The sequence below is a fragment of the Myotis nattereri genome, assembly GCF_964212035.1.
Source record: "Myotis nattereri genome assembly, chromosome: 10".
Lineage (NCBI taxonomy): Eukaryota > Metazoa > Chordata > Mammalia > Chiroptera > Vespertilionidae > Myotis > Myotis nattereri.
Genome location: NC_138085.1, coordinates 77,874,955 through 77,901,933, shown reverse-complemented (window position 1 = coordinate 77,901,933; position 26,979 = coordinate 77,874,955). Strand labels below are relative to the sequence as shown.

At 41.3% G+C, this 26,979-nt stretch overlaps 1 protein-coding gene across 1 annotated transcript; it reads right to left on the bottom strand.

Annotated features, from left to right (window-relative positions):
- Positions 1-759: 759 nt before the first annotated feature.
- LOC308525934 (cytosolic 5'-nucleotidase 1B-like) lies at positions 760-19,742 on the bottom strand (the record flags this gene model as incomplete). Its single annotated transcript, XM_081100803.1, has 10 exons — positions 760-1,083; positions 9,434-9,615; positions 10,016-10,138; positions 13,131-13,260; positions 15,063-15,230; positions 15,601-15,969; positions 17,630-17,764; positions 18,305-18,487; positions 18,822-18,908; positions 19,710-19,742. The coding sequence occupies 10 exons, from the start codon at positions 19,740-19,742 to the stop codon at positions 760-762; spliced, it is 1,734 nt and encodes a 577-aa protein (XP_080956929.1).
- Positions 19,743-26,979: the final 7,237 nt, after the last annotated feature.

The following is a 26,979-nucleotide window of genomic DNA, read 5'->3' as shown; positions in this document are numbered from 1 at the left end:
TTAATCATGTTTTTGAAAACAGAACAATGATAACAATGAAAGTCCAGGACACTAAGCTTCATGCCATATTTGAAGCCATGGCCAAGGCTTAATAGGGCCAAAGCCAGAGACTGCAGAAATGTTGTTCACAGGCAATAAACCCACCAAACAAGCTTCAAAAAACCTTTCTAGGAGGTTCTGTTTGGAGCTAGACTTAGATGGAAAAAGCCCTGTATGAATAACCAGCTGATTTATTTCTGAATGACTCGTGTGGAGTGATATTTTCATTTGCATTGATTCAAAGGCTGTTCATAGAGGCAAAGAACGAAAAAGCTCTAACTTTCAAAAGTGTATGTAATCCTACTCTTCCCCCCTTTGAAGACCACCATTCTATAATGATGATTTGTAACAATTTATTCTATTTACCAACATCCAAAAATGAGCAATGCGTTATAAGACCAATTAGGCTTCTGACATAGCCTTTTAAGCATTCAAGCATTCAAGTTCTAAACTTATCCTAAAGCGTCATCATCATGATTTACACACAAAGGCAGGTGCAATGGTATTCAACAGCATTGACGTCTCAAAGAGACTTAGCTTGAAGGCAACTTGAAGGTTCACAATGTTTTCCAAAAAATCAAGAGAGAACCTTTCCAAAAGAACTTAAGTACTGAGGTCCAATCTTCTGAAATACCTAACTAAATACCCTAGAGATCCACAAGAAGTGGCTTCTGTAATACCAGGCTCACTGCTTTATTTCTCCTCCCCATCTCTAATTGTTCATTTTTGAGTAATGCTATAAGGTACATGAGCTGTGTTGGTGCCACATTTCTGTGCCCCTTCAATATGGAACATGCTGTCATCAAAGAAGATGTGGGGCCGTATTTTCACCAAGATGGGACCTTTGGAGGCTCCAGCAAGGAATAGGGCTTCATCTATCTCTAGCCCCCAGCGGCGAAGCGTTTTCAGCACTCGGGCACCTGAACTGGCTGCACTCCTGGCTGTAACCAGGTAGGTCCTGATAGGGCAGCATAACCGCTGGTCTTTGGCATAAAACTTCTTCTGCAGTCTGCCCAATTCTTCCAGAAAGCATTTCAGGGCACCCTGGAAAAGGAACATACGTCAGAGCTGTGCTCGAGTGAAGCCAATGAAGCGAATGCTGAGAAAGCAGAGGCTTCTAAGAGCTTATGAAAGGAGATATGCAGTATCATGATGCCCATGGCACAATGCTGAAATTCCTTGCATTTATGTGACTATATTTTCTTATAAGGAACCATCCTTGGATTCCTTGAATAAATGTAGGATGATCGTATATTTTATTGTCTAAATAGAGATATTTTAAGAGTGAAAGAAATTTCTATTGAAAACTTAAACCAAGGCAACAGACATAAACTATTGATGGCAAAGTGGGCTATTCTAAATAAAGCTCAGTTAATTACCAAAGCATAACTCTTTTAATTTGCTTTTTTGTGAATTTCATATTTTAATCTTATAAGGTATACTTTGTTTTGTTTTGTTTTGTTTCATACCTTGTTGGCTTGAATACAACCTTGTCTTACACTTTTATCTTCAGTCTTTCCAAACACTTAGTTTTAGCTGTAGTACTAGGGAGCATAGAATTGGATTTTACTATTTGATCCAATTTGAAAGTCTTGATTTTTAAAACAAAAGTTGACTTTTAGGACATTTATATTTATAGGTATTACATGGTAATGGTTCTGTCTTATGACCTTTATTGTATTTTTCATGCTTAAAGATATTAAAGGATTGTTCACTAACAAGTGTCTTTTTTGGGGTGTGTGTGTAAGTATGTATGTGTTCTAAGATTTAGGAAGGTTTATATTATTTTCTTCTACTGGTTACCTTTATAATTATAAATTTTTATAGTACCCCCAGTACTCTATTTTTTAAAAATCCAGGATTTATTATTTTTTTACAATGAGAAATAGTGAAATTAGGCTACTTCTTTACCTCTTAGTTATTCTCTATTTCTTCTTCACCCATCCAATTTTACTTATTTACACTTGCATCATTAAGGATTCTTATTTTTTTTAAATCCAGGATCTGTTATTTCTTACAATGAGAAATAATGAAATTAGGGTACTTTTTATCTCTTTTATCTCTATTTCTTCTTCAGCCATCCAATTTTAATTGTTTATATCAGCATTATTAAGGATTCTCAGATTTCTCTTTATCAGCTTTACATTTGATGATTTGATCAGCTATTGTAGCCGAAGATATCAGCATATTTAGTCTTCCTTAGACCTTTCCTCTGTGTTTTTCCAGCTTTCATTAGTTATATAACTTCTATATAAGGGCGTTTAGTATGCACTTTCTTTTCTACTCCCTAATCCCTATGATTGTTTTAGTTTGGTTCTCTGATTAAATATATTCCAGGCCCATGTGTGCCTTTGGGTTTCTAGTAGTCTACAGAGTAACCAAAATATGTTCTCTAACACTTGTTTTGTCAAGAAATCTTATGGGAATAAAATCCTTGAGAATATTGTATATTCTCAACTGTTGACCTATTTCCTTTTTATGTGAATGAACTTTTGGCTGGATATAGAATATGTGATTTATATGTTCTTTCCATATGATCTTATAAGTAGTGCTCCACTGTCTTTTCTTTAAATATATTTTAAATGTTATTTTTATTTATAGTTAACAATCAATATTATTTTGTATTAGCTTCAGGTGTACAGCATAGTGGTTAGGCTATCATATATTTTACAAAGTGTTTACTCCAATATTTCCAGTACCACCTGGTCCTATACAAAGTTATTACAATATTATCAACTATATTTCCTATGTTGTACTTTACATCTCTGTTGCTGGGGTCCTGCCCCAGCAGGTCCAGGGGTCCCCAAAGGTGTAGGCGAAGTCGGCGAAGAAGGAAGGACACGGAGACAGTGTTCAGTTGATCAGCAGCCGAGCCAGGATCTCCAGCCAGGATCTCCAGCCAAGTTCTGGTCTGGATCTCCAGAGAGGTTCTGCTGTTTATTGTCTTGTTACATCCGTATTTATCCCAGTTGATTTTAATCCTGTCAATTTCTATTACAAAGGTTAGGGCGTTTCTTATCTCCATTCCAGGGAGTAAAGATTATGTAGTTTAAGCATGATTGTTTGTAGTGATTAACTACCCGCCTGGCACTTAGTTAAGGAGTTTCATCCCCTCCCTGACTTAAGGGAAAAATTCCTACCTGGGGAAACAACCTTTCTAGGAGAGACATCCCCTCCCTGACTTCAGGGAAAAATTCCTACCTGGGGAAACAACCTTTCTCGGAGAGGTGACCTTGTTTAAAACACACAGCGCTAAGGGGAGCAAACATATTAAGAACAGTATGCTATATACGCCAGGTCCCTTGAAACATATGCTGTGCAGATGTTTCTTTCCTGCAGCGACTGTGTCAAGCAGCAAGGATGGACTGGCTTCCGGCACTCTGTGACAATTTTGTTACTACCAATTTGTACTTCTTAATGCTTTCACCTATTTCATCTAGACCCCTGAGCCCCTTCCCCTCTGGCAACCACCAGTTCGTTTGTTGTATCTATGAATCTATTTCAGTTTTGCCCTATTCATTTATTTTGCTCTTTAGATTCCACAGGTAAGTGAAATCATATGGTATTTTACTTTATCTGACTGACTTATTTCATTTAGTATAATACACTTTAGGTCCATCTACTCTCTTTTTTTAAATATATTTTATTGATTTTTCACAGAGAAGAAGGGAGAGGGACAGAGAGTTAGAAACATCGATGAGAGAGAAACATCGATCAGCTGCCTCCTGCACGCCCCCCAGTGAGGACACACCTGCAACCAAGGTACATGCCCCTGACCAGAATCAAACCCGGGACCCCTGAGTCCACAGGCCGACGCTCCATCCACTGAGCCAAACCGGTTCGGCCCATCTACTCTTTATTGCAAATGATAAGACTTCCTTTTTTATGGCCAAGTAATATTCTATTGTATATATGTACCACAGTTTTTTTTTTTTTATACACTTATCTATTGATGGGCACTTGCATTGCTTCCATATCTTGGCTATTGAAAATAATGAATAAATAATGCAATGAACTTAGGGTGCACATATTCTTTCAAATTAGTGTTTTGGGTTTCTTGAGATATGTACCCAGCAGTGGAATTGCTGAACCATAACGGAGTTCCATTTTTACTTTTATGAGGAACCTCCATACTGCTTTCCACAGTGGCTGCGCCAGTCAGCATTTCCACCAGTAGTAGAGCACAACTGTCTTACTATTGAGTGCTGCTATGGACAAGGCTGAGAACAGCTTGATTTTTTCCCCCCTCAACTTGTATGTGCAGGTTGCCCAAAGAATTATTCTTTCATCTTTGAAGTCAAATAATTTTACAATGGCATGTCTCATGATCATTCTGTTCTATTTCCCCATTACATAATGTCGCCTTTAATCTTTTAATAGTTTAAGATATGAATGAAAATCTTCTGGTAATTCAGGATCTTTTCTTCATTTATATTTTTAAATATATATTTTGTTGATTTTTTACAGAGAGGAAGGGAGAGGGATAGAGAGTTAGAAACATCGATGAGAGAGAAGCATAGATCAGCTGCTTCCTGCACACCCCTTACTGGGGATGTGCCTGCAACCAAGGTACATGCCCTTGACCTGAATCGAACCTGGGACCCTTCAGTCGCCAAGCTGACACTCTATCCAGTGAGCCAAACTGGCTAGGGCTTCATTTATATTTTTATATAAATATGCATATTTATGTTTGCCACACACAATCCTCATCTTCTCCCCAAGAACATAATTTCAGTGTTTTTCTTTAAGGATTCCCATTATGCATATTTTGAATTTTCTTTACCTGTGATCTATTTCTGCTTTTTCCTTTCTAAATTCTTATTTTTCAGTTCTCCTCCTTTCCAGAGTGTTATTATTTAACATTTTATCATCTCTTCTCTATTCTTTAAAATATATTTTTAAAGTATATTTTATTGATTTTTCAGAGAGAAAGGGAGAGAGAGAGAGAGAGAGAGAGAGAGAGAGAGAGAGAGAGAGAGAGAAACATCAATGATGAGAGAGAATCATTGATCTGCTGGCTCCTTCACCCCCCACACTGGGGATCGAGCCCAAACCCAGGCATGTGGCCTGACCGGGAATCAAACCCTGACCTCCTGGTTCATAGATCTTCACTCAACTCCTGAGCCACGCCTGCTGGGCTCTTCTCTACTCTTGCATTTACAATTTATGACACTGCTGTATTAAGCTTTTAAAAGCCGTAGTGTTTAGTCACAACTTTCACCTATACTTTGGCAAGTATTTCTAGTGAGAGTTCTTCATCTGTTATTAGATTTTTCTCTTCTTTGTCTGACTTTTTTTTTTTTTTATTAAATCCTCATCCAAGGATATTTTTCCGTTAATTTTTAGAGAGAATGGAAGAGAGGAAAAGACAGAGAGAAATACCCATGTGAGAGAAACATACCCATTGGTTGCTTCCTGCCAGTGCCTGACCAGGGCCCAGGCTGGGGAGGAGCCTGAAACCGAGGTCCTTGACCGGAATTGAACCCAGGACCCCTAGGTCCAAAGGCTGACTCTCTATCCACTGAGCCAAAGCAGCTAGAGCTGCCTTTTTCTTATAGTATCCTTGCATATGTTCTGTCCTGGTTTTCTTTTTACTACTCATCACTGATTGGTTTACCAGGGAACAATTGGTGGTTTCAGGGGAAGGTCAAAGATAATGATAGTATTTTAGGACTGACTTGTTTTCACAAATTAAAAGCTCCCTTCTTCTCTGTTGTCATGGAAACAAACTGTTTTCTGCAAACTTGGCTTATCAACGTGATCAATAATTTAGTTTTGTTATCTATGAAGCTATATATAAATCAGGAAAAAAACGAAAATTTTATATCCTAAAGGTGGAAGGCACACACATAGTTGAATAAAAAGTAAGAGTTTTTTGTTGTTGTTGTTTTGCAGGTGTTGAGGGAGCAACAGCAGCAAAAATCGTATAGTGACTATTGGCAGGGTCAATATGAACTTTCATATTGAGTGCTGGGGTCATATTATTCTCGACAAAATAGTAAAAATCAAATATTTTACAAGGTGTTTACACCAACATTTCCAGTACCCACCTGGCCCTATACAAAGTTATTACAATATTATCAACTACATTCCCTATGTTGTACTTTAAATCTCTGTGATGATTTTGTTACTATCAATTTGTACTTCTTAACGCTTTTCACCTTTTTTACCTAGACCAGTGGTCAGCAAACTGCGGCTCGCGAGCCACAGTTTAATTTAGTATAATATTTTGGTGCAAATGATAAGACTCATTTTTTTATGGCCAAGTAATATTCTATTGTATATAGGTACCACAGCTTTTTTATACACTTATCTATTGATGGACACTTGCATTGCTTCTATATCTTGGCTATTGAAAATAACTCTGCAATGAACTTAGGGGTGCACATATTCTTTCAAATTAGTGTTTGGTGAACTCCAAGGGCAATTTTAAATAAGGTGCCAACTCTGTGCTGAAGTTAAAAATGAACATGGCCTCTCTTGTTCTGACATAGGCAAATAAACAGTCCTCACGCAGAAGGGGGTGTCAGTATCAAAGACACTGCATTAGTTAGGCCATAGTTAGCAAAATCACATGGGGACAATTATATAATAGTCAGGCAATTCATAAGTTAGCAAAATCACACAAAGGACACCATATAAATGCCTCATCACTGGGGGAGAGGCATGATCAGTGAAATAACTTTACTCCTAAGACCTAGGAAGATATAGTCACTGCCTTAGATTTGATGAACTAGGACAACAGAGAATGTCTCTTCCCCCTAATCTAACAAAACATGTGTAATATCTGTGTGCTGAAACCTACAAAACACTGATGAAAGAAATAAAAAATGGCCTAACTACACGGAGAGATATACCATGTCAATGGGCTGCAGAAAGACTTGATGTTGTTAACTGTTTTCCCAAGATTAAGATATAAATTCAACACAATCACACACACACACACACACACACACACACACACACACATACACACACACACAAAATGACAAGCTAATTCTTAGATCTGTATACAAATATAAAGATATCAGAATGTCCAAAAGATATTTGGAAAATAATGTATTTGGAGGACTCATACCACCAGATCTCAAGACTTACTATACAACTATGATAATCAAGACAGTACAATATTAGTAAAAGATAGATACCTATATTAAAGGAACAGAAAGCCAGTGTTGGAGCACTTAGGATACCTATAAGCAGTGAAAATGAACCTTAAACAATATTTTGCACAAACATATAAATTAATTCAAAATAGATCATCTGAAGTTTAACATATACTTATCCTGTGACCTAGTAATCCTACTCCTAGGAATTTACCCAAGAGAAATGAGATATAATGTTTACACAGAACCCTGTATGTAAATGCTTAGGGTGGTTGTATTTATAAATAAACTGAAAACAGCCTACATATCCTCCTACAGGTTAATGGATAAACGTAATGTGGCATATCCATAAAGCGGAATACTTCTCAGCAGTAAAAAGCAACAAGTTACTGATTCATGGAATGACAGGGATGAATCTAAAATGCATTATGCTGAATAAGTCAGATTCAAAAGATTGTACTCTGTATGGTTCCATTTATATGACATCTGGAAAAGGCAAAATTATGGGGACAGAAATAAGATTAGTGGTTGGAGATAGAGACTTAAGGATGACTACAAAGAAGCATGGGGAATTTTGTGTGTTGTGTATTTTGATTGTGGTTTCCATACTATATGCGTTTGTCAAATCTCTTAAACCACCCACTAAAAATGATGAATTTTATTGTATGTAAATTATACTTGAAAAACTTATTAAAACACACACATACACACACACCTGGGTGTGATTGTCAGAATGGTGAGACAATGTAGAGATCAAATCAGGAGACATTCATTACTAGTCATGATACCACATTGGAGGCTTATATGATACACTGAATGTGGCCAGATTAATCCTTCCCAACTGTGTCATTTGCCAGGGACCCTCAGATTTCTTTCACTTGAGACAACTGGGACACTGCCATAGCCAAACCCCACGACCAACATACTAGAAAGCCTTTGGTAGGAATCGGCCCTCATAACATTCTCATCAGTGGAACACATCTGGCAAAGCCTGGTCTTTATAGAAAAGCTACCCTTTCTATGCAAAAAATTAGTATTTTTTTTCTACTGCATAGTGAAAGAATGTATGAGTAATAGAAATTTGTTGGTTTTCTCAATTTCAATTGTTTAATGGGAAAAATGGTTTAAAACATGCAAAATGTATCTGATAAATACAAAATCTAAAAAATTTGCTTTACCTGGGATGAGAAAATGGTATTTTTAGATCATCTTGTAGTAATTTTTTTTAAGTGTGTGTGTGTGTGTGTGTGTGTGTGTGTGTTCTTTTTTTTGGAGCTCTTCCACATTTCAATAATAGTTAATGGACAATATAAAATGGGCTGTGAATTTTAGCAAAGCAGATATATATAAAATATCACAAATGATTTTCCTCGCAACAATAAACTCTTTTTAACACTGAACAACTTCATAGCACGAGAACAAGTCTTCCAAAGTGGCTATTTAGAAAGGGCCTATAAAGTTAAACACACACACACACACTCACACACACACACACACACAGTTTAAATATCACTTGCTGTAACGTAAGGTTAGTTAGTAAAACTTTTCAGCTTTCAGTTTGTCTATTCACAGTCTTATAAATGTAATAAAATATAATAAACTGTATATTCACTTCAAGAAGGGCTGAGAAAAAGAGGCCAATTAAATTTTTTGGTAAGATTCATAGGTTAAAACTGAATGATCCATTAGTTCAGTTTGGAGAATATTTTAGTTCTTCAAATTTCCTTTGGTTCAGAAGTTCGGTTCATTTCAGACTGTGGCTTTAACACTTTCACTTCAGTTTATGGATAGGTTCCAAAAAAAGTTCATGTTCAGTTTCAGATTGATTAGGTTTTCATAGTTCGCACTTTGAGGCTCATTCTTTGATCCAACTCAAGCTGTCAGTTTTGCAGATTTTCTCAATTAAGCAATGCCTTTATCGAGTTTGAGGTTACGGAGAGAGAGGTTCAACAAATGTTTACTAACCTACTGGAAATGACCTTACTATTTTGAGAACCTGTTATGTAGAAATGGCTTATTGGTAAGCCACAATGCCCCTGTTACTCATAACTTGGAGGGTGAAGTCATTATCATAAGATCATAGAAACATTTCCAAAAGGCTAGATAAAAGAATGTTTTGTTAAAAAAAAAGTCAAAATCGGAGTTAACAAAAGAAAGGGAGAACATGGCAAAGGATCAGAACTGAGGAGTGGCTGCCTAAAGTAATCTGAAAGCCATCACAATGAACAAGCAATGCTATCTATTGGAAAACAGGGGGATCAAAGTTAATTAGAGCTCCTTGAACCCACCTGAACAATAGGCTTAGTCTCACATTGTGTTTCATGTTGAAAGAATTTCTCCAGCCCGTCCTTGGTATGATATTCCAGCTCATCAGAGAAGAGGATGGAGTCTCCATCAAAAGCCACACGGAGCTGTGTGTCACAGTAAGACGTGTCTTTCCCTCCATCGAACATTGTTGCAGAGGCGATCCCTAGAAGACCATGGGGATGGATTAATACTACTCTCAGGGCCATGAGATTTAGTTTCTACCATTAAAAAAAGTAGAAACCCTCCCCGACCTTGCATTTCCTCTCTAGCTATTATTTCCTGATGACTCAACTCCTCTTCACAACCACGCATCTCGAAACAGTTGTCCATGCACTGCATTTTTATAAGGGATGGAAAAGTGTGAAATGGATGTAAGATGATCACGAAGGATGTCCACCTCCAGGAAGGTCAAAGCTCTAAAAGACGAACGTAAGGGCTGCCACTTGCAGAAACATCTTATGTCCAACGAGGGCATAAACCGCATAGTCGTATGGGAAGCTCAATGGAAGTAAGCACTAGCACAAACCTCTCTATTAACTGCCAGGATAAAACCAAGCCTATACCTTCTTGCAGTGCTTCTTGTACTTTTTCACAGTCCGCAGAAAGATAGAAGTTGGTAAGATATGCCTTCAAATAGCCAACGGGGCTTTTTCCACCGGTCAGACAGAAGCGGTCAATTAGTAAGCCTGTTATCGGGCGAGAAAGATTTTCTTATGTCAGAGTCTAAAGACAATATAGCTACTGTAAATGCAAGTGAGAGTTACCTTAGGAATAAGTGAGTGCCCAATGAGGTTTTAGAATTTCCTTTTGAGCACCAATATGGGAAAATGAAAATTCCCTTGTTAGCACCAGCATCCTATATAATAAAGATGTAATATGCAAACTGACCCTCAATCCCTCACTCCATCACAAGATGGCTGCACCCACAGCAGAGGCAGGGTTCCCATAACACAAGATGGCTGCACCCACAGCAGAGGCAGGGTTCCCATAACACAAGGTGGCTGCACCCACAGCGGAGGCAGGGTTCACATAACTAGCCATAATGAGCGATCAGCAGGGACCTGAGACTGGCGCCAGGCTGGGATGGGGGACGTGAGGCTGTACCCCCCTGCCCAGTGGGGCTTAATGGGGGATTTCGGGCTGTGCCCCCCCCCCCCCCACCCTGGCACTGGGCTGGGGAACCTGAGGGTGCGCCGGGGGACCTAAGGCTGCAACCTCCACCCAGCGGGGCTTGACGGGGGACCTGAGGCTGTGCCCCTTGCCCAGCAGGGCTTGAGGAGGGTGGGGTCGGCCTGGTCTGGATCTCATCCAATGGGGGTGGGGCCGGCCAGGTCTGGGTCTCATGTGATTTCGAGGCATGGACAGGTGGGCAGGGACTTGACTCTGGGTCCCACGGCACGCCCCAGACTCTGACAGGAGGAAGATTTTCATATACATTTTACTAATTTCCTTTCACCTCTGACATTTCTATTATAAAGAAAGAGCAAATAGCAATATTAAAATATTTCTTCCAATTAATTCCCTTTTAATGTGCACGAATTTCGTGCACCGGGCCCCTAGTTTTATATAATAGTTGATGTGTTTGATGCATAAAAATTTATGAAGTCCATTCACATTGACCTTGCCAATTTAGTCTCACAATAACTGGCAGGCATTATTACCTTCATTACAGCAAAGGACACCAAAACCTAAAAGCTTGTCTAAACCGACTGGTTCCTGTTGACTCTTGTCTTTCAACTGCAGCCTCCTGACTTGTTGTAAGGGCCAGTTAAAGTATGATTCTATTTTAAGTACTGTTTCTACCTTTCTTCAGTAACAATACAATAGTAATAAAAAGTTGTGTTAGGAATTGAACATTTTTTTAAAAACATCAACAAAAGGTTTGAAATTGTCTCTATTTCCTGACTTGGAAGTTTAAATGGAATTAATAACAGACTAAACACTAATATACCACCAAATGTCTTTTAAATCAACAACAATTAAAAAAAGTACTAGATGTTGGTGAGAGGTTTGTAAAATAAGCATCCAAGTTCACTATGGATGAGAGTATACGTTGGTACAAGCTATCTAAAAAGTAATTTGACAAAATATATCAAGCACTTCTAATAGGTTTATTCATTTTGACCTAAGATTGCATTTTTGGGGATTTTATTTTAAGGGAATAATCTGAAACTCTGATAAAGATTTATGTAGAAATGTTTTGGTGCAGGATTATTTAAAAAAGCAAAACATGGTTAAATAATGTGTGAATAATTAAGTAAAGGGTAACATGCATAGAAGATATTTACCCATTAAGAATGTTTGTAGATAGGTGATACACTGGGCAGCTGCATATAACAAAAAGCAGTATTTTGAGTATAACACCTATATGGACCTAGAGAATAGATAGAGTCCTTCAACAGTTGAGTGCAAGTGTTTGTTGTGGAATTAACAAAATGCTCTCACTTTTCCACGTAAGCCAGCACTGGGCAAACATGACACAAAACTGTACCCTACAAATCCTTAATTATATTGATTTAATGAACAGAAATTATGTGGTGGCACTGGGGCTTTAGAAATGCCTAGAACATTGTTCCTTATTTCAAAGAGACAGTTCACTGAGGAGCCAGGCTTGTAAACAGATAATTATAAAATAACAAAGACCATAGCAGAGAGGTATACAAATTGCCTTCAGCACCCGAAGAAGGCAAGTGACTAACTCTTTTTCCAGGTGACAGGTTGTTATGCCATGAACAAGGCTGCATGAGAAGATTGGGCTCAGTCAGTTAATTTGCAGATTTAATCAGTGAATAACGATGCTTTTTAATGCTACTACTTTTGTGGGCTCAGTGTGATGAGGGATAGAGAGACATAACTCACTAAGTCACCTAATAGCTGCACTTTATTGAGTAACTAATCTATGCCAGTCCTCTATGCTAAACCTTTTACATACGTTATTTTCATGTCCTAACATGATGAAAGCTGCATTTTTGAAAGGCAAACATTTTTAAAGCATGTAGTTAGGTTAATACAATTTATAACTTGTAATATATCTTGATTATTTATACATATGCCCAGTTTCAACCAAGCATTTAAATATGCCAAATTTATACCTTATTTTGGCTTGCCATCCCCATAAAACTGATGTCATTTAGAAAATAGGCTAAAGTCCCCAAATAAGAAGTCAGGTAATTCCATAGCAGGAAGAAGGGGACTTTTAAAGTCCCCAGCACACTGATGGAAATACTCTGAAGAGACGTTTGATGTGTGGGGAGAACAGCCAGGGAAAATCAGAGTTTAAGAGTGGAAAGGCAAGGTGAGAACCTTTAAACCTTTCACATGTATCTGCGGTGAGCAAGAAGTTTGATCACACAGTGAAAGCCTCTGGGATGACGGCTCCTTGAAGTCAGGTTCAGAAGTGAAGAACATAAAACAGAAATGCATCGCAGGACCTGGGATTAAGACTTTGAAATTCACACTTGACAAGTTAAGTCCAGAGCTTTGGGCCCAACTCTGTGCTGAAGTTAAAAATGAACATGGCCTCTCTTGTTCTGACATAGGCAAATAAACATTCCTCACGCAGAAGGGGGTGTCAGTATCAAAGACACTGCATTAGTTAGGCCACAGTTAGCAAAATCACATGGCCTCCCTCTTCCAGAGCGGCGAGCCCTGCTTCCACATGGTATTTATTTTACTTACCATAGTGATTGACGCTGTTTATAAGCCGCACTCCCACTTGGGCATGGTTATTAGTCATCAGTACAATATCAAATAATTCGTGTTCTTCGGGATACAGATCACGGAGTCTAGCATTGACATGCTGCAGGGCCTGTAGGTTACAAACATGAGCGTGTGTGTATAAGAGGGCCAGGCAAGGTGGGCACTGGGAGTCTGGAGAGAAGGGATCTTATCAATGTCAAATTCAAGCTTTGAAGACACTTCACTGAGAGTTAGGGCTCCTTGTAGGTGAGGTGATGTCATTCATTTCTGTACTTCATGCCTCTCACACATAGGACTTCAGTTAATGATTAGGGAATCTATAGGTATTTGTTGAAATTGTTACATTTGGTCTACTAGCATTATCTCTGTGGGGTAGGCAAAGAGAAGGATTAGGCTAACCCTTTTATAACTTTATTTTTGTTTTGTAAAGGCTGCCTTTCTTGATCATCTGATCATTATTTTATTACTTTTCAATTATAATTCACATTCAGTATCATTTTATACCAGCACAGTGGTCAGACAATTATATAATTTCAGAAGTGATCCCCTTCTCCCCCCCCCATAATTCTAGTACCTTCTCGGCACCATACATATGTATTACAATATTAACGACTACGTTCCCTGTGCTGTACTTCCATCTCCGTGAATATTCTGTAATTACCAATTCATACTTCTTAATCCCTTTTTTACCCAGCCCCCCCCATGCCCGTCCCCTCTAGCAACCCTTAATTTGTTCTCTGTATCTATGTGTCTGTTTCTTTTTTGTTTTATTCATTTATTTTGTTCTTTAGATTGCACATGTAAGTGAAATCATAGCATTTGTCTTTTTCTGTCTGACTTATTTCACTTAGCATGATACTTTATAGTTCATCCATGTTGTTGCAAATGGTAAGATTTCATTTTTTTTTTATATAGCCAAGTAAAATTCCATGGTATATATGTACCACATCTACTTTATCTAATTGACTATTTATGGGCACTTGGGTTGATGATTATTCTTTTATTGTGAAAAATATAGAATACTTCATGAATTTGCATAGTTAACCTTGCACAGGGGCGATGTTAATGGTCTGTGTTGTTCCAATTGCAGTGTATGTGTTGCCCAAGACCACTTTCTCTCTTTTTTTTTTGTTTAAATGTATTTTATTGATTTTTTACAGAGAGGAAGGGAGAGAGATAGAGAGTTAGAAACATCGATGAGAGAGAAACATCGATCAGCTGCCTCCTGCACATCTCCTACCGGGGATATGCCCGCAACCCAGGTACATGCCCTTGACCGCAATCGAACCTGGGACCTTTCAGTCCGCAGGCCGACGCTCTATCCACTGAGCCAAACCGGTTTTGGCACTTTCTCTCTTTTTAGCAGGAGTCTTCAGAATAGGTGTGTGGTTTCCTCCCATGCCCCATACATACTTTCTACTTACAGCTTGTTTCTGCCTGCTTATGATGCTACTGTGTAATATTTGTTGAAGTTATATAGGGATCACAGTTAAGTGCTATACATTTCTGTATAAATGTAGATAACTTTACTTCATTAAAATCATGCCCCTAAGTGCCAAGAACATCTTGATTTTTTAAAAATATGCTAGGTTTGGGGCAAAAGCAGCAAGAGTGAATTTCAACTCATTTTAAGGAGGCGTTTTATTCTACTAGTGCTTGGAATTACAAATTCATCATTTTTTTCTGGCTACCGCTCCTTCCGAGGAGGAAACAGGTCTCCTGATTAGGACTCTACTTAGGAAAGCGCAGCATCTCAGTTCTGGGGCCGAGCCTCCCTCAATGGTCTGGGAGCCTCTGTGAATGCAGAAACCGGACTGGGGTCAACTTCAGGGGCAAGAACAACAAAGGTGGGTTAGGGATTGTGAGGGAACCTGGGGGAGATCCCCAGGCCGGCCTGGGTCCTCCCGGTACCTTGACGAAGCGGAAGGCGGGCCCGGGGGTCAGGATGACGTTCTCGTTGCAGAGCTGGTACTCCATGTACTTTTCCAGACCCTCCTCCTCGTAGACTTTCCTGCCGTCCACCATGTTGAACAGAGCCCGGGACGACACAGCGATGGTGAGGGCGTGCTTGGGTTTGGCCTGCAGACAGAGGTGCCAGTGCGCGGGGAGGGTGGGGGGGGAGGGGGGGCAGTCACACAGATGGGAAGGGGTCAGGAATAGGACTCATCCCAGGGCAGGGGAGGGGGGGTGGGTGGGGAAGAAAACAGATGGGCCCTTGCTTGGGGCCCTGGGATGCTGGAAACAGCTAAGGCCTGGACCCCCCCCCCCCCCCACCTCCCACCTCCTACTCCCTACCCCATCACCACCACCACCACTGAGGCTGCAGGAGGGGGGCTTGGGAGGCACTTGGACTTCCCTCCAGCTTGGAGAGGAGAGATGCTGGGAGGGGCGTGGGCTCGGGCTGCGCAGAGGGGCGCCCAGGGTGCCAGGGTCTGCAGGCTCTGCTCACCGGCCGGGGGCGTGAGCAGCCCGGGTTCTTCTCATACAGTGTCCTCACTGATGACCAGTAGGCCTCCTCGTCCTCATTCTCCTCCTCCCGCTGCCGGCCCAGGTCAACTATATAGTCGCGGTCCTGGGAGCTGTAGGACCTGCGCTGAGAATAGGGCTTCCACTCCAAGGGGGGCGTGCGTGGACAGTCCCGATGCAGCGAGTCCCTGGAATCCCGGGAATCCCGGACATCCCGATCTCGATCCCGATCCCGATCCCGATCCCGATCCCGATCCCGATCCCGAATCAGGCTGTGCCCCCAGTGGTCATGGTGCTCATGCATCTTGATGCTGCGCATGGATTGGGGCAGAGACTGAGGCAGGGACTGGGGCTGGGGAAGGGACGGGGTCTGGGGCTGGGGCTGGGGCTGGGGCTCGGGCTCCGGAGGGGTGGGGGGGCAGGAGTCCACAGGCGCAGGTGAGGTGTGCAGCACGGGCGTCGTGGGCGGGGAGGGTTGCCCGGACAGCTCGTGCTGGGACAGTTCGTGCTGGGACTCTTGCTGGCTGTGGGAGGCAGCGGAGGAAGTCCGGGAGGTTGTGGAGCTTGTGGGGCCCTGGAGCAAGAGAATGGGCGTCTGAGTTCCACATGCGTCTGGGGCCCCTTCCCCCCAATCCAGCAGGAGGCAAGAAGCTGTCCCCTGGCTCTGGTCCTTCCCTAGCCTTTCACTGGCTCCTGGTTCACCCCAGCTATTTTAAGTGGGGCTTCAAGGGGCTTAGCCATTTCAAGGCTCCAGGTATTAGTCGTTTCTGTTAAAAGGATACGGACACAGTCAGCTTTCATTGATCCCATTCCCCCATCACTCTTTTTATTTATTTTTTAGTAGCTGGGGCACAGGCTCTCTTTCTGACCCTCAGCAGATGACACAGTCAGCTTTCATTGATCCCATTCCCCCATCACTCTTTTTATTTATTTTTTAGTAGCTGGGGCACAGGCTCTCTTTCTGACCCTCAGCAGATGGCACACCCTTTGCAAAGTTCTGTCATTGGACTTCTGTATGTATACCTGCCCAGTCAGAGACTTCCAGGCAAGCCTGAGTAAGGGGTCTTGCTTGCCACTGCCTCCATCTGTGAGCTCTAGTTAACCCCATGAGCACCTAGACCAGATGTCCACCCCCCTCGGCCCCCAGCAAAGACTCTACAGAGCACCTTGGAGACGTCTCTTTGTACATTTGCCCCGTGACTAAGGCAGTGATCGCTGGAGGGCTGCCAGGCTGGGTAGCCCAGTGTCTCCCTTTTGCCTGCAGGGCTGTGTGTGTCTGCGGAGCTCAGGAGAGAATACCCTTCCCAAGTAGAAAGGAGCCATTCTAGATACAACACTCCTTTACTAAGGTGTGCAATAAATCGTTAAGCATCCATACATTATTTCTGTTTTTATGAAGGTTTCACATAGTTTGAAAGGCGTTTTCTTGGTTAGATTATTGAGCCGGTCCGCACAGAGCTAGATGGATTGATGGGAAGACAAGTTTTCCCAGTGGCTGGATCTATGCCACCCTCTCTCTACAACCAAGGACTTAATCTCAAAATTAACTTTTTCTTCTTATGTGGCCAGGCTTACGTAAGGGCCCAAAGCACTACACAATCTAAGACTCTTCAACAATTTATCTTCATTGTTGACCTTTCCAACCTTTGTTCTTACTCGTAAGTACTCAACAGTTTCGTGGAAGGAAGGTAGGAAGGGAGAAACCTAGAGTGGAATCCTTTCAGTGTAAATGATTAAAGATATAGTGACCTTGGATTTTAATCTAGCTCTGTTAGCATTATTAATGTGAAATCTTAGGCAAGTTATTCTGTGTGTGTGTGTGTGTGTGTGTGTGTGTGTGTGTTTTCAGCTGTAAAATAGGGCTTTGGGAGGCAGGGGAGTGTGAAGTACATAGAACAGGGGCTGGCACATAGAAAACATCAACAATTTTTAGCCATCATCATCATCAGTATTATCGTTACTGTTGTTTCTATTATGCTATCATGCGCTCCATCCTTCATCCCTATCTCTACCTTAAGACTGGTGGTCTTGCTTCTGGCTTCCTCTGCTGATGGGACTCTGGAGGATGGGTTCCGTGAACTTCCAGACCACTGGCTTCGCACGACGTACCCTCGAGACTCTGTCTTTGGCAATGCTTCTTGTGATCCCTTTTGAGGAGAGAGGAGATCCAGGGCTGTAATATGCCACCACCCAATCCTCCCATGCTTCTGCCTACAGAATAGCCATGTCCAGCTAAACATAGCAAACCCCATTGAGAAGATCGCTGGCCACTATGACCCTTAATTCAATCTGGCCCAGTCCTCACTTCACTGAGGATCAATAAAGTGGAGCTATATCTGGAAGAGCATCCAAAAGCAAGACACAAATCTGACATCTCATCTTTTTTCACCTGTCACTCTTCAATGGTCATTCGTAGAGTTGACCATTTTTTCTCCCTTTCCCCACATCTTCCCTTAAAAAGACATATCCCCATTTTTGACCAGACTACAGAGATGAGGGCAGCTGGTTCCTAAACAAGGCTCCACAGTGTTAGAGGGAATAGAGCACCCTAGCATTCCCTCTGAGCAGAACAACACTGAAGGAGATGATGGAGAGGCAAGGGGAAGAGTGTCTATGTCCCATTTCCTTCCCCTCACCCAGACTGACTGTGGCTCCCCTACAGAATCAGTAGTTTGATCTCTGCTCACCCTGCTCATGGTGACCTGCTGGCCCTGTTTCCAAAACAGGCACATGTGAATATAAATACGTATTGTGCGGCAGGGGCCAAGAAGGACTGTTCCCTCAGCTGCCCTAAGGCAGTGTCTACACGACAGATGAGGACGCATGGGGCAACATCTCAGCCAGTGATGCGGATTGATTGCATGCCTCATCTGAAAGATTGTGCAGAAAATAGTCAATGCGATGGCCAGACTCCCCTGCCCTCCCTGATTTGAACAAAGACCAGTCTCCTCCCAAAGGCTGAGCAGAGGAGACGGCTGTGGTTTCTACACCATATTTTTCTGTGGGAACATGGGGATGTGTACTGTAGGGAAGGCAGGGACCAGCTTCTCCTAGCTTTACCTTAACCTCTCCATGAGGGACATTAGATAATTCCTTAAACAAACCCCAATAGCTCAGTCTCTCAGAACTCCCTTACCCCGAATATTTTTATTATGCTTTCTGCTTTTTAATTCTCTTATCAACTATAAAAAAAAGTCAGCTCACCGGAGTGCTGAGACGAATTGATTTTTCAGATTCCCGTCTTTTCTCTGTTTCTAGACTCTCTTTTGAGTATTTCGTTGCAGATTCATTCTTAATATAGAAACAAAGAATGCTTATTAATTTTAATCTCAAGGGCATTAGAAACCTGGGGCTTGGGGACAAAGGATAAATTAAAATTAGAATTCATCTCTTTGCTAATCAAATCTTTATATATATATAAAGTTTGACATTTTTTGCCCTGTTCTGCTAAGCATGGGTAAAAACAATTCAAAGAACTATATCATTTTTAAGGTAGAAATTCGGTGGTTTATAGGTTCAAGGCATAAGGCATTTATCATTTAAAAATTGTAATATGGGCCCGAGCTGGTTTGGCTCAGTGGATAGAGTGTCAGCCTGCCGACCAAAGGGTGCCAGATTCAATTCCAGTCCAGCACCAGTGCCTGGGTTTCGGGCTCCATCCACAGTAGGGGGCATGCAGGAGGCAGCCAATCAATGATTCTCAGCATTGATGTTTCTAGCTCTCTCTCTCCCTCTCCCTTCCTCTCTGAAGTCATTAAAAATATTTTTTAAAAAATTGTAGTATGGGCTATTCTGTGGGAGAATCATATAGGGGTCAGCAACTGTGTTTTCACCTCTTACAACTAACATGAGCATACACTCCCTAAGTGCTGATTTATCGGATTGACTTATACTTTATACTTTAATCTCCTTTTTCTCCCCTTTTATCATTTACTTTTCCCTCCATTTTCCCTCCACGTAGTAGGGAAATAATTTGATAATTTCATCTGAAATAATTCCATAATTTCAGAGAAGCCCCAGAGGTCAATGATGGATGGATATCTAACTTTCCTTGACTCTTTGGCAGCACTCTAGGATGTTTAATTCGCTCACCTTCTTTTTCTGTTTCAGAGATGTTTGACTCATTTCTTTAACTATTGAAATTATTTTGCTGTTATGCAGGTGTTCATCTCCCCAGCGCCATTTTCTGTTGCTCAGTCGAGGCGTGCATAGAATGTCAAATTTATGACATCACATGTGACTCCATAGTAACAAACTGACTGTGAATACATGACTATTAAATGCTGTTTATTCATATTTGAGTACATCCACTCATAATCATTGTCTGGGTCTTTAGAAATTGATATTTAAACATCCAAATATTTTTTTTAAAATTTTTTAAAATATATTTTATTGATTTTTTACAGAGAGGAAGGGAGAGAGATAGAGAGTTAGAAACATCGATGAGCGAGAAACATTGATCAGCTGCCTCCTGCACACTCCCCACTGGAGATGTGCCCGCAACCCAGGTACATGCCCTTGACCGGAATCGAACCTGGGACCTTTCAGTCCGCAGGCCGACGCTCTATCCACTGAGCCAAACCGGTTTCGGCTTAAACATCCAAATATTTAATGTGTAGCAATATTAATATTACTACTTCCTTTTTAAATGTCTTTTAGCATTACTATATCACTCAGCACATCAATCCCATATATGGCTGTATATTTTCTGGTACTGTCAAAATTAATGACAAACCCATTTGTGGACCCAATCACTTATTATTGTTCATCCTGACAGAGTTTGGAGAACTTTCTGCGAATATAGAGACGCTTTTTGCCAGCTGAGAGTTTGTTCTAGATATGGTGGTTAGACTTCAGTTTAGCTTTAGTGTTTGGTGTTTCTTTCACAGCAAGACCATTTTTGCTTCACAAGGTCAAAGCATGTTCCCTCTGGCCAGACAGTGTGGTAGAATGATACTTACACTGTCTGTCCTGCTTAAACAGTTAAGCACACATATGTCCCTCTTGTGTACACGCAGAGAAGCATATGTAAAATCCAGCCCCCAGCTTGGGTTTATAGGCTCCAATAATACTCTTCTAGTTCTGATTTTATCTTCACCCAAGTTCCATGCCAACCTGAGTCGGTCAAATTATCATGGATTGAGATAGATTTCTGGCCTGTCTTCATTGGAGTTGAAGCTTCGTTTGGATATCAGGAGAGGTTTTAGGCAGCCTCAATCAAAGTCCTCCAGGGGGTCTTCTAGAGAGTAAAACATGCAGGCTCCAGGTTACCCTGCCTGGGTTTCAATCCTTTCATGTCCCATATCTCACCTCGATCCTCAGCAGGTTGTTTAATTCTCATAAGTCTCAATTTCCTCATAGGATGGAGATAATCATGGTCTCAACATCAAATGATAGCTGTGACAATTGAAATAGTATGAAGTACTTAAGGCAGTGGTTGGCATGCATAAGTCTTTAAGCAATGCTAGCTATTACTTTTATTCATATTTTTTGCCACAGCTATACTATAGAGTTCAAAGAGAAAAATCTTTAATTTAACCTCTATTGCAATCTAGGAACAGAATTTTAAAATTACTTATTATTTGTGTACTTCTATAACCAATCAAGTGTCAGTTTAATGATTCTTTCCATAGTGTTATGACAGAGCAAGAGGGCAGGCACTCGAGCAGCATTTGGGAACAAAAGCTGGAGAGCTCTGAGACTCAAGTTCTACAAATTAGAACAGGAAGGTTTTACAGAGATGAGGGCTTGAAAGAGCATTTGATTTCTGACATTTCTGACTGGTCCTTTCAGCCTACACCCACAATCATCTTTTGCTTTTGGTCTCTTCCATGTAATTCAGCATTTATATGCTCAATAAGTTCTTTGATTATTGGTCTTCTCCCATCACACACGACCTAGGATAGAATATGAGACTAATGACTATTTTGAATTATTTTATGTATTGAGATATAAATATATAACTAATTATTTCATTCGAAATGATATGAGTGACATTAAAGAATGATTTGTATGTTTTTTTCAGATTTCCTTATTTGTTTTTTAAAATTATTTTCTAATTCTTAACTTTGTTATTGAGCATGGTAAACTTCATATACATGCAGGCGACTTTATTAGTCAAGGTTCTCCAGAGAAAGAGAACCAATAAAATATCTAACTATCTGTCTATCATCTATCTATCTATCTATCTATCTATCTACCTACCTACCTACCTACCTATCTATCTGGATTTATATATAGGTATATAGATATATAGGCATGTAAAAAAAGATTTATTATGGGAATTGGTTAATGTGATTATGAAGGGTGAGAAATCTCACATATGTCATCTACAAGCTGGAGAACCAGGAAAGTTAATAGTGTAATTCAGTCTGAGTCTGAAGTCCAGAAAACCAGCCGGGATGATAGTATAAGTCCCAGTCTGAAGGTCAAAGGCCTGAGAACCTGAGGGGATGTTGGTTTAAGTCCTGGAGTCTGAAGGCTCATATGCCAGGAGCTCTGATATTCCAGGGCAGGAGGAGAAGAAGGATGTCTCTTCAAGAAGGGAGAGAGTTTTCCCTCCCTCCAACTTGTTTGTTCTATTTGGATCCTCAAGAGATTGGATGATGCCTGCCCACACTGGTGAGAGCAACCTTCTTTATTTAGTTTACTGATTCAAATGCTAATCTCTTCCAGAAGCACCCTCATAGACACACAGGAATAAACTGTTACCAGCCATCTGGGCATCCCTTCGCATAGCCCAGTGGACACACAAAATTAACCATCACAACAGCGTAGCTTTTGTTTGGCTTAGACTCTTCTCTCCATGAGTTCAACCTCGGTAATAAAGTCAAGATGCAACACAATTGTGACCTTTTCGTGCAGCCTTTCCAAGTCACCAAAAATTGGTTTTGATAATGAAATTATCTTTGCCGGTTCTGGTTGTGGATAATTTTTTTAAAAAAAGGAGTTCCATAAAAGGAACTTAAAAGGCATTTTGGAATACCACAAACATGGGTACATCGAAGTGAGCACTCTCCATCCATTTTGAAAACTATTTTTGATGCTTGCCATGGTTACTGAGAGGAATATACCCATTCCCTTGGCGGTGTTAAAAGGAATATTATAATTTGTGGGACCTGGTGTACATGCAAATACTCTTGCCAAAAGCTGATAAGTGGCAATTCCTTGTCCAAAATGTTGATTGGAGGCTGATGTGCATGTACCTAGGCTCTGCCCAGTGGCGTTTATGTCAGCATTCTGCTTATGGAGGTCAAGGTGGCAAAGTACAAAATCTGGGAAGACTGTCCGGAGGGGAAAGTATGCCATTCAGAATTCACCAGTGAAGAACAGTTGTGTGGAAGTTCGTATTTCTCGAGTTGGTCCATTTTGATTACCCACATGACTCAGCCGTTTCTGCGGATTCAGAGCGCCAGAGAGCTGTGTGTGGGGGACCCTAGAGTGAATGTGTTTGATGGATTAGAAAATAAAATAAAAGTAGACGCTTGTGACTTAGGAAATAATTTTTGAAAAAAATTCTGGGGTGAGTCTTAAAGGTAGTAAAGGCCTATAAAATATAAGGCCTTGAAAATAGCAGTGCCAGTTAATTTCTGTGTAGACAAGGGCTCTGAGCTTTAATCCTCCCATCTGTAAACTAGGAATTAAATATACTACACATTGAACAATTTTGTTGTAAAACTTGAATAAAATCATGCAACTAAAAGGACATAGCACAATTTACAGTAAGTTTTTAATACCACGTACCTCCAAGGCAATTTTCATTCAAAAAAGTCTGCATGTTGCACAGGGGGAAAGGTTAGTTGGAAGATGGCCAAAGGGCTTAAAAATCAGGCAGGCGAAATACAAAGGGGCCACCACTTTCTCATAAAGGCCAGTGTCAAATTGGGTCTTGCTCTTTTTAAAAAAATCATGAGGCATTTTTTCCACCTTTCATTCAGCTTAGCCAAAATGGTCCATGTTCACCTCTTTTTTCCTCCATCCTGCCTTCAACACTCACTTTCCTAAGTAAAGTTAACAAATGATCCCATTTCTCCCATTAGTAACAGCCATTAGCAAGAATGTTCGACACTCACCAGCATTAACCGAACCCTAATTAGCCAAATACTGCCCACCACCCCCTTACAATGCACACCTTTCTTTCCCTGCGCCTGCGACGGCTCTCCTAAAAGAAACATTTGTAGAACTCCCCTTCTTAGCCCACTCTCCCTCACATCATTAATCAGCTGGCTATGCCTCATCCAAAGGGGAAAAAAAAATTATCCAGTTTCCTGTTGTATGCAGGCCAGATGCACAAGTGCTAAGTAGGACTTACATGTGTGTCCTCCTCATGTTCGTGTCACATGCATTGCTGCATCTGGAACTATGGCGTGCTAGGGATGCCCGTCCCAGATTTCACAGCGGCTGTGTGTAAGCTGTCTAGTCTCTATGATGTCCTGTCCTGATGACTCTGCTTTTTAGATGCACGCCTTGCATAGAGCAAAGCAGGCGCTGCCTCCTGGCCTGGGACCTTCAGCTTGCTGTCCATCAGTTTGCTCAGAGAACCTGAGAGGGATGAAGCGGACAGAGAGACTTTCTCTATTAGGTGGCTTTAACAGAGAAAAAAAATGTAAAAAAAGAAAGAGAGGGTTGAGATGCCTACGTATACACACATCACACATCCCCTGAACTGTCACCAACTTATTTCCTGCGCATGGGTGGCAGGCACCAGGAGCTCCTGGGCGGCCAGCGTGCTCATGTTCTTGCAATGGGCAGGTTGTTGCTGAGCAACAGCTCGGTGGTCTACAGGCTGCTGCTGCCCAGGGGTCTCTGCGAGTTGCTTAACCTCACAGATTTGTGAAATAGGAATGATAATAATCCCGACCTCACAGAGAGAAAGGAAACAGGGAACCTGGAGGTCGCAGCACAATGCCTGGCACAGAGGAGCCACTCAGGACCCACCCTCTTCCCAGGTCCCCTGCCTCCTGATTCACCTGCAAAAACACAGCGCAGGGCCTCCGGGGAGGATTTTATCTGGACCATGTGACCACCTAGGGAGGACCTGGCCCTGAACTTCAGTGCCCCGTGAACAGGAGACTCGGAGTCTTGTCTCTTTGTTTTCTTTTGGCCTGTTTTTTTATTTGGGGTCTGTGTGATTTCCTGGCAACAGCCCCGTTGGTGGTGAGAAAATATGTGTGTTTGCTATTTGAGGAGCAAGCAGCTTGTTTCTAGGGGTGCCCCTCCCCCAAGGCCCTTGCAGAATGTGGGTCAGCGATGCATGTCCCTCAGTTCAGCACAATTCAGAGAGCCCCCAGGCTAGTCCAGCTTGGATTCTGTATTTTTCATGATGCCTGTGGACAAAATTGTTTTTTTTGTGTGACATTTTTTATTTTTTATTTTTTTATTTATTTATTTATTTTTTTAAATATATTTTATTGATTTTTCACAGAGAGGAAGGGAGAGAGATAGAGAGTTAGAAACATCGATGAGAGAGAAACATCGATCAGCTGCCTCCTGCACATCTCCCACTGGGGATGTGCCCGCAACCCAGGTACATGCCCTTGACCAGAATCGAACCTGGGACCTTTCAGTCCGCAGGCCGACGCTCTATCCACTGAGCCAAACCGGTTTCGGCATGTGTGACATTTTTTAGTTCTTGAAGTTTTGGCTTTGAGATTGATTAACTTTCCTTTTTTTTTTTTTTTTTTTTTTTTTCCTGGTTAGTCCCCTTGGCTGCGCACTTCTTCTTCCCCAGTAAAATAACAGCTTGCTTCTACTCCTGTCTTCCTGTTCCTGTGAATGGCATCACCATCTTCCTGGAAGCGTGGGTTAAATCTACGATGTTTCATAGATGGCTGCATCGTCTTCCCTGTCACCTCATGTCACTCCTCAGCATCTTTTACTTGAGTTTCTTAATATTTTTCAAATCCAGTGACGCCCTCCCATGGCATCTGCTTTAAAAAGTAGCCTCAAGGGGGAGATCTGGGTATTTCCCCAGCCCCAATTTTTCTATTGCTAATGCAGACAAGGAAGTTTTGAAACAGCCACGCTTGTGGCAGCTTTTACCAGAATTGGATGCTCGGGGGACATTATGTACATCCTATCAAACACAGGCCGTGACACTTGCTCGTTTATGTGTCTGTCTCTCCTGCGACACCTTGGTTATACTAGTATTCTGCCTAGTATGCTATACTCTGATGCACAATACTGTCCTCCTTCCTCACAGGCCTCAATAAATGTTGCTGAAGGAATGAAGGATGGGTAGCTAACTTCTGAAATGAGTGGCTTCCCCTTTCTCTAGGACAGTGATGGCAAACCTTTTGAGCTCGGCGTGTCAAAATTTTGAAAACCCCTAACTTAACTCTGGTGCCGTGTCACATATAGAAATTTTTTGATCTTTGCGACCATAGTAAAACAAAGATTTATATTTTTGATATTTATTTTATATATTTAAATGCCATTTAACAAAGAAAAATCCACCAAAAAAAAATGAGTTCGCGTGTCACCTCTGACACGCGTGTCATAGGTTCGCCATCACTGCTCTAGGACATGTTCAGCCAATTCACTTCCAGATCAGACCTCATGATGTGAAGCTGCTGTATAGAAAGGAAGGGGCGGGCATTCATCTGAACTAGGATCTGCAAGGCAACCAATGGATTCTATGCAAAAACATATATGAAGAAACTTCCAGGTGCCAGATGAGTGCTGCATGTGTTTATCTTATTTCAGCTTAACAACAACTCATCGATGAAGGAAATAAGAATCTCACTTTGAAGAGGCAAGTTTCATGGGAGCTAAGTAACTTCCTGAAAAAAAAAAGAAGGAACCAAAATCCAAACTCTGATTGGTCTGACTTCACACTTGAACCTTTTTTGCTATGTGACTGCCCAACAGAGTTTGAATATCAGAGCTCAGCCAGGTAAAGAAATCAAGAACAGAGAAGTTAACTAATACTCGTAGGGGAAATTCTGCTCTGGTGCATCACCAAAATAAGTGAAGTTATCAAGTAAGCCCAGTGGTGAATACAAAAGGTTATTGTATTGGGGAGGAAGTGTGACAATTCTGCTGGGACAATAGGCTTTTTAGAAGTATGGATTAATAGAGTAGATGAGATTTCAGAGACCATCAAGAGAAATGAACCCATTTTACAGATGAGGAAACCAAGGTCCAAGAAAGAAGAAAGAACTTCAAGCCGCCCAGCAAGTTGATGGTGCATTCAGGATTCACTACCAGGTCTTTCTATCTCTTCCTACTAAATCTGGCTACTCTCTTTCACTTCATTTTCTCTTAGGTTAGTCTGTCTTTCTCATTTGCTTCAACACCACAACCAGATGCTTATTGGGGAATCAGCTTTGTAATAAAGCATTCTACCGGCTCTGGAGGGCCA